General features: G+C 40.7%; 1 protein-coding gene across 1 annotated transcript; it reads right to left on the bottom strand.

The window, feature by feature from the left end:
• Positions 1–373: 373 nt before the first annotated feature.
• pex13 (peroxisomal biogenesis factor 13) lies at positions 374–3116 on the bottom strand. The gene is made up of 4 exons (XM_004076932.5): positions 2775–3116; positions 1551–2275; positions 1214–1336; positions 374–1122 (listed from the first exon to the last, which is right to left on the bottom strand). The coding sequence occupies exons 1-4, from the start codon at positions 2846–2848 to the stop codon at positions 776–778; spliced, it is 1269 nt and encodes a 422-aa protein (XP_004076980.1). The 5' UTR covers positions 2849–3116; the 3' UTR covers positions 374–775.
• Between the last annotated feature and the right edge of the window lie 5612 nt (positions 3117–8728).

Raw genomic sequence — 8728 nt, 5'->3', positions numbered from 1 at the left:
CCGTATTGGGGTTTTTAGACACACGAAAAAACAAACACTTAAAAGGAAAATATATCGATATAAGAGCAAATTGTGGTTTTAAAAAAATAGAATAGATATAAATGCAAATAAATGAAACATAAAGCTGGCCGCTTCTTCTGCGGAGTCGCCCCCGATGTCGCACTGCAGCAGCCAAGGGCGTCCTGTTGCCTGGAAACGAAAACCGTAAATCCAAAATTTCTGTCGTACATCAAACAGAGCTGTCATTTCCACACGCACGCACGCAACATTTTTCGACACAAATAATAAAATAAGACGTGCTTTTTTTTGGTTGCAGATTAATACTGCAAAAAATAATCCATTAGATTTATTTTCAAAATAATTATTTTAAGTATTTACAAAATTACATTGGACTAACAAACTTTAAAATGTGCAAAGCTAGTCTTTCTTATTTCTGAGTGAATCAAATTTCACTTGATCCAAAAAAAAACAACAACCTACAGATGTCCACCCGGCTTCACCTGAGGGTGAAACCTCACATGTATATCATGACATCAACAACCCTTTTACATTTCCCATTAACATACATCAATGCATCCCATAATTGGACTTCACAGAACACAAAGACGATGTAGTACACATCATCTCACACAAAAACGATTCTGAGCCATTTTACTTTAAGAGGAAAACTGTGCTGATGAATGAAATCAAAGACCTACAGAAGAATTGATTAGTGAAATGATAAACTTGAACTGACTGACAGACGATGTAAATGCAACACATGCACACACAGTCGTCACAGGTCCGTCTTTTCAGGGATATTCAACACTGTGTCAGAGCTCATGCTGGAGTTGGATGTTCCCAGAGCGAAGGCAGCTGGGATTTCTCTGTATACTGATTCTAGTAGGTGGTCTGTCGAGGGAGCCATGGAGGCTGTGGAGAGATCTGAAGTGGAACCATGCGCAGCTGCTGGTGTTTGAGAGGCCCGCTGGTTCTCCTCCTGGACCTCAGCGAGCCGTTCCATCTCCGCGTGCTTGCGGCCTCTCCTCTTGCCAAGGACTTTCACATAGTTAGCTGGGACCAGTCCAATTGTCTGGCCATCCACACTGGCCAGCAACCAGCCTCGCACCCGCGGTTGCTGCTCTGCAACCAGAATTTAAATATACCAATTGTTAATAAAGGCAGTTTTATGGAATACTTTAATTAATCACGACACATTTGAGGAAGGTCTCACCTTTAGGGGCCAGGTTTAGCATGTCTCCAGCCCGCAAAGGAATTTCTTCTTCAGAAGCTGCTGAGAAATCATACTCAGCCCGAGCCACGACATGATCGTCTTCCCCGCTGGCCCAGTTTGTACCTGAAAAAAACAACAACATTTCTATTGAGCACATCAAGTAGAAGAAACACGATTACATCAAGATAATTGAATAGTATTATTAAATGAATAATACTTTAATCGACAACTCCACACTGTGGTCATTGGTTTGGTGTTTTTATGATCTTCTGTTGTAAATTCTTCAAACAAACGGAAAAATAAACCAATAAAATTAAGGATTCAATGCCAGCCTTACTATTTTCATCAGAGCTGGGGCTGGAGCTCAACAACTTCCAGATGAGGTAAGGTCCACCCAGAACCACAGCAAAAAAGAGGAAAATAGGCCAGGACTTCACGCTCTGTTCATCCATTCCTGCCTCATATCCCCTGGAGGAACCCGCCACCACAGCATCACTTGTGCTGTCAGCCCACAAGTCCTCCACATCTGACCTCCTCCCCAGCAGCCGCAGCAAACGCTGGTAGAGATACCGCAGCGTGCGCACCAGAGCGAAGGCTGACAAAACTCTAGTGAGGTGAGCACGCAGCCTTGTTAGGTGATTGGCTACGTCCAGCACGGCACGAAAACTGTTGTACACGGCGGAGAAGGTGGCGTCCAGCATCATGCTAACCGAAGCAAAAGCCTGGACGATGCTTTCAATGGACTGGAAGGCTCCACGGCTGCTCTCCTCTGCCTGCTGCACAAACCGGCTGGGGGCGATTTCTTCTGTGTGGGGTAAACGACTGTACCCTCCCGGACCATAGCTGCCACCGAAGCCACCGCCATAACCGCCGCCATAGCTGTAAGGGCTGTAACCCCCATAGATGGAGCTTCCATAGGGGCTGTAAGAGGAGGTGAAAGAGGAATAGGATGGGCGGTATGACTGCTGGAGCGGGCGAGCAGGCACTGGAGGAGCCATTCTGGTCAGAACTGGAGGGCCAGCAGGAATGGAGGAGCCTGCAATTGGTCCAAAGTCTGTCGATCTGTGTGTAAAGAAAGTGATGGAGCTAAACCAGCAGGACAACCAAGAAATCTGAGCAAAATAACAAGACTTTCTGCTTTTTCGTTCTTAATGGATTTAAAACTGCTACTATTAAAAAATCAAACAGAAAGATAATATCTTTCAAAAAATTCATAGCAAAACTTTTGCGTTTATTAAGGCAATGCAACAAATATCTGGCAACTACGGGGGCCTGGCTACTATGCAAACTAGTAGCAACAAGTACTAAAACAAGTCTAAAAACACAGTCTAAAAACAATTAGACGAATTTTAAACATATTTGAAATTAACTAGTGTACCTTAGATACAACTATCCTGATTATAAATCAGTAATAGCTTTAACCAGCGTTTCATATGGTGTTTCGTTCTGTTCTGTAATTGTTTAGCAGTAGCTCCTTTAGCAACGTTAGCATTAGGCTACCTAGGAAAACTTCGAAACAACAACTAATAACCCTACAAATAACTTCCTGAATCTCATTTACCTGTAGTTTATAGGTGCGCTCATACCCCCAGGAATTCGCCTTTCCCACGGTTTGAGTGGGGGCTGTGAATCCATCGCGAAGTTTGTGATGGTTAGCTAAAAAATATCTGTGATGACAGATGTCCTCCTGTGACTTGCCGTGTTGCCTTCCTGAACTCCTTGTTTTTTTCTTTATTCTAAGGGATTTGATTTGTAATATTTTTGTATGTTTCTATTCTCTTTTTTGTGGCTTTTCATGTAACATGTTTTACTTTGGCTGATCAATAATGGTTATTTCAACAAATGAAACACTAGCTTACTAGGTAGTTTACTTTTATCGTTTTGGAATTTCCAATTTATATTGAAGGTACCACTTTAGCAATCGAAAACAGCAAGTCAGGCAAGACTAGTTGATATTCGTACCACAAATCAATCCAAACCGGTCTAAACACTTCGGGACTTCTGAATCTTACTATGTTATTCAATTTGTATAGAGATTTTTTTAAAACAATTTTTGCTTTTTATTATTTAAATTATTCAAAATATGGGCGTATCGATGAAATCAACTCGATTAGTACTGTCTGATCATTTTAATCCACCGAAAATCTCATTTTACCTTTGTCCACCAGAGGGCGCAAAGAATCAACAGAAAAGTGATGGGTAATGACAAAATCAATTACTCTTCTCTCATAAATTTTGAACCTCAAAATAATGTATATTAATAAATAATTTATGAACGATGTAATGACTTTAATACATTTTTATATATTTAAAACAATATTCAAAATGTTCATTATATTTATTTGATCTATTTAGTAATAAAAACAACAAATTGAAAGAGGAGTTTCAGTATGAAACTTATGTTTAGTCCACAAAAGTAACTTCAATATTGTTCATGTTTTTTTTAACTGCCATGAAGGGATGCTTACATATCAAGTGTTTAATGTCTTTAAATTGATCACAAAAGCTTAAAACTGCATCCAGATCTTTATTACATGCATGTATTTCATTGGACGAACAGTGAAAATCTGATGTCAGTTCTTTGCCCCCCCACTAACCAACGTCAGTCAACCCTAGCTGAGATGGGGAGTGGTGAAAAAGGCTGCTCTGAAGAGCCTCAGTGTGTGCAAAGTGAGCTGTGGTTTCAAGAGGGAGTCTCTGTGATGTCAAGTGTGAAGGCAGGAGATGTGGGGGAGCGCGTGCAGAGCTGTCGATTCGCATTCTATCAGAGACGAGCTCTGTGTCATCCCCACAGTGTGGGCGTGTGAGGCCGACTCCGTCATCTGTGGCATCATGGTATTTGGTTTGCTAGATTAAGGTGGGAATCCTAAGTGTCATCTGGTGAGAAGATGCCAGAGTTCTGAAGATACCTGATACAAAGTGGTTTGGTGGGATTGCCTGCGATGCTTTGCAAGAGCTTTGTAAAAGCTTTTTTCTGTTGTGACCTGGTTTTGGACTTGAGTTACCACTCAATCGAAAAGTGGTAGCAAAGCAAACCAAGAGTCCCTTCCTGACTGTAAAACATCATATATAAAAATATCGTTTGTGCTGCATGACTCAATAACCTGAAGAAACATCAGGAGTAAGCCTTGAAGCAACCGGCCAGCAGCAAATGTGAGACTCACATGTTTTATCTTGTCTGATATGCATGAAAAAATGTGCACATAAAGCTGAATGAAGCTCTATTTCTATCCATATAACAGCGAAGAAACAATGTCTGAAACTGGCAGCCAATATGGAGCTGAACACAGATCCGCTCTGAAAATCAACTTATAATTGCTCTTTAACAGATCAGAAAAATAGTTTTCAATTCAAATTCATTTAAATATTGCTTCCCCTTCTGGTGACCTCTGTCTGGTGGCGCTTGGTCCGCAGGGCCAACATGAAATGCAACCTCCCTGCACGGCCCTCTGGAAATCCTGGCTTCCTGCTGTGTTTTTTGGCGGATTGGCCTGAAAGTGCTGTAGGTACTTTCTGATGCACTGGGGGTGGTTGTGTGTTTGTGCGTGTGTGTACGTGTGTAACACAGAGAGGGAGACAGCATTGCATAAAATCTGCGTATCAAACAGGGAAGTTTGAGGCATTTACAAAAGTGGAACTGACAACAAAATATTGTTGGAACGTACAGAAGCAGCTTTATGGCTTTGACATCACTAGTTAGTGATGAAAAAAAAAGTCAAACAAAACAGGAAGTTGTTTTAAAAATAAATACATCCAGACCAGGAAAGGCTTGTTGGTTTGTAGAATAAGGGCTACAGGACTACTTTTTTGGTAAATAAATATAAACAAACAAGCAACAAAACACAGGTTTAATTGACATTTTGTAAAATCTGCAGCTTTACCTCAAGAATATTCTATTTAGTGCTAGCTAAATTAATATTTGCTAACCAGATAATCTTGCAAATTATTTACTATTTATGCTTGGAAATGTTTTCATTTCCCTATTTAACATTTTAAATGCCACCAACCCGACATGTATGACTACCACTCAAGTCAGGAAACACGCAGCATAAGGCTGGAAGTGGCTTAAAATGTCGTTTTAAATGAAAGATTTGTGTTTTATAAAAAAATTAATTTTCACAGTGAAACATTGATTCATCACGTTCAATAAGTGATTTTCTTCTAAAAGGTTTCTTTTTTTTCCAACCAACCCTTAGCAGAAAGTAGTCTATTTAAGTGTACTACAAGTGTACTTAGTCTACAAGGGAGGCAGTGTACTTGAAGTGTACTTTTTAAAATATGTTTCGACTTTCTCTGAAAAAGTACTCAGTTAAGATACTTCCTATATGTACAAGGTCTGTAGTATACTTGCTATACTTATACTTGAGTATATAAAAAAAACTTCAAGTGTAATATTTTTTGCTAAGGGAAATTCTTCAGTGTAAAATTCAACATTTTACTGATAAAAGTTACATTTTTGTTCAGTTTAAGTTACTAAAATGAGAGAGAAAAAGTTCTATTATCCAACAGGATTGGTTTTAAATGATGAATAAATTGAATGAAGCATGTGAAAGCAGTCAGCAGTGACATCTCCAGATCACTCCAGACATCCAAGGTAAATAGAACGCAGCTTAACTTGGTTTCCACACTAGGATAGCTGAAGCCCATGACATGATAAGTGATCGGTCTGCTTTGTATTGTCAGAGAAATGTGGTGAGTAACCGGCTGCATTATTAGGTTTCAGTGGATGCACAACGTTCATCATCTAACTTTGAGGCATGTTTTAGTTAACAGTTTGAGAAACTGCCTGACTTCTGAAAGTAAGAAAATGACTTTCATTCTGCTGGAAGTCAGGTCTGTTTAGGAAGAAACAGAAAGTTTTTCTCCACAGACTTTTATTCACGCTTTACTTCTGAATAACACGCAGCTCTGAGGCCGGTCAGACAGAACCCAGCGAGGGCTTCGGAGGGATTTTCCCAGCTCTCAAACATGAGTTAGGTCTTGCAGAAGGAGCCATTTTTGCAGTGCATAAAGTGTAAAACCTGTAATTAAAATGTGCTGGAGGAAGCTTGCAAATTGCAGGAGAAGATCAGAACCTTTTTTTTTCTTTCTTATTTTATTGGGAGGTTTTGGTTCAGTGGAAAAAGAGCAACTGTGAGTCACACAATCAGAGGGAATTGTGTTGACAATGATTCTGAGCCGCCTTGAGTAGACCGAAAATTGGTCAAATGTCACAATTATACCCCCTGTGCTGTCTTGTGAGGTCCAGATGACCCCACTCCCAACGTTGGGAGTGGGGTCATCTGGACCCCACAAGACAGCACAAGGGATATTATGAGCAGGTAGTCACATGATGCACCTTTTGACAAATATGCGTAAAAATGAGTATTGCTTCAGGTGCTTGTACAGAGTTTAGTGATCTCCAATAACTTATTAGTAATTTGGAGGTTTCTATGACGACAGAGCCGCTGCGTGACGTCTCCTCCTCTGCTACAGGGACGATCAGGTGGAGAGTGACAGAACAGACGAGGAGGAGGTGGAGGCGGCGGGGTGAGAGGGAGGGCTTACAGCCGCAGAGGAGGAGCTTTACTGGAAACAGGTGGTTAAGCAGGTTCAGCTCGCCTTTTTCCAGGACATGGGTAGGAAACATCAAATGAAACTGACACAGTGGCAGTGAGCATGAAGGCACGCTCCGGCACGTGCAAAACACAGACGTGCAGCACTTTCATTCTGAAGAAGCTCTAGTCGGGTCCTGCAGGAGTGAGAGCAGTGATGCACAAAGTGACTCGACGCTGATCCTCCACGCCAGGAAAGCTTGAATGTTGTCCTTGGTTTCAGAGGCAGTTGGAGGATTTATTCATTCATTCGACACTAAAGTATCTTTAAAAAACTCATTTAGTAATATTTGTGTGCATCCATTGGATTCAATAAAAACAACACATTGAAACTTTGGGGAACTTTAACAGCTTTTTCTTCTTTTTTTATGATTTCCCACCATTTGTGAGTCACCTTTGCTGTTAACCCTTGTGTTGTCCAATGGGGTCAAGATGACCATTGACGTGCTTTTCCTACCATGACAAAGGTGGATAAAGGTGGACAGGATTTCATGTGATCCATGGACACCAGTGAGATTCAAAAATCATTGAAGAAAAAAGGTTCAGAGCACTGTCTAGTGGGTCTAGATGACCCATCTCCCAACGTTAAAGTGCCTAGGATAGCACAAAGGTTAAATGGGGATGGAATTTTATTTGGCTTTTAAAACACAGAATCCAAAGTCAATTATGCAAAAGGATGAGATAAACAATTACTTGACTATATAGGAAGACTTGCATTCAAACACAATTTTGATCAAAGTGGGTCTTTAAAAAAACAACAAAGACCTGAGACTTCTCTGCTTCAGTCCAATAGATTTCTTTGGGGGGTAATATTTAAAATTTTTTTGTTTTATTATCAGTATTGTTGTCAGGAAGCGTGTGTGACAGTGACATGAGGACCATTCAAAAATTAAATAAATAAAAAACATCACCACACCTGACCCGATTAAACAAACCAACACACACCGGAAGGTTGGTGCAGGCGTCAGAATCTCCTCATTAAGTATTACAGCTAAATGACAGCAACGTTATAAGGACAAGTGCAGCTGTGAAGCCATCAAAGCGAAAGCAAAAACTGCTGTAACCTGTGCAGTGAGGTTAAATCAGGGTTCACTGTGGTTCTTCACACTGAGGCAGGAAGGAAGCTACACGCAGCATTTCTCCCCAATCTGCTGCTACTAGAGAAACAAACAGCGTAGTACATCCTTGCTTCTTGGGTAATGACGCCCGAGGACAACATTGATGGGAATTCTCAGATCGCTTTTAGGAAACTAGATTGCAATCAAATATTGTGTTGGGAAGAGTTCACTTTTCTCAAACAGTGCAGGTGCCTGAACATCACAGAAGACAGATCTCTGAGAAAAGCAGCAGCTTCAAACGCGTCTGTACTGTAAGGAAGAGTCGCTGCACTGAGGAAAACGCGGTCCTTGAACCCCTGTGAATTCCCCCCAACATTCGAGGAAAGTCTGTCAAAATCAGAAAGTTGCATCCGTGCACATAGACAGAGGTGAGCTGTGAGAGACAAATATATATATAAAAAAAGCTTTAATAGAAAATGAGTCAGCGAGAGCTTCATCATGTAGAGAAACACGACGCCTCAAAGGTTTTGGCCTCTGCGCCTCATCCTAGACTGATGTTGCCCAACAGCAGCGGCAGGATTTCCTTTATTATGCAAGGGAAGACTTCTCATTTTGATCATGTGAAAAGGTTGACATTTTAAAGGAAAACTGAAAACACACCAGTCATTACACAGACGTTTCACATTTATTAACCAAATCATTGATTTAAAGTCACAGAGTGGAGCTTCTGACATCAGCTGAAGCAATTTCTGTTGATTTTACAACAAACTGTAAAAACCTCAGACTCCTATCTAGTAAAAGTGTCTCATTTGTGGTCAGATGAACAACTTACACGCAATGAAGAAACACAATAACTTCAATGG

The sequence above is a fragment of the Oryzias latipes genome, chromosome 15, assembly GCF_053564925.1.
Source record: "Oryzias latipes strain Hd-rR chromosome 15, Olatipes_Hd-rR_3.1".
Lineage (NCBI taxonomy): Eukaryota > Metazoa > Chordata > Actinopteri > Beloniformes > Adrianichthyidae > Oryzias > Oryzias latipes.
Note: the sequence above shows the minus strand (reverse complement) of the source record. Positions and strands in the feature narration are given on the sequence as shown.

What these genes read in the sequence shown, in the direction of transcription:
- pex13 (XM_004076932.5), bottom strand. Translation starts at nt 2,848, where the DNA reads ATGGATTCACAGCCCCCACTCAAACCGTGGGAAAGGCGAATTCCTGGG. An exon ending in CCCCAGCTCTGATGAAAATA is followed by an intron (nt 1,337 to 1,550) that starts GTAAGGCTGGCA and finishes TGTTTTTTTCAG; the next exon opens with GTACAAACTGGGCCAGCGGG. An exon ending in GCTAAACCTGGCCCCTAAAG is followed by an intron (nt 1,123 to 1,213) that starts GTGAGACCTTCC and finishes TTCTGGTTGCAG; the next exon opens with AGCAGCAACCGCGGGTGCGA.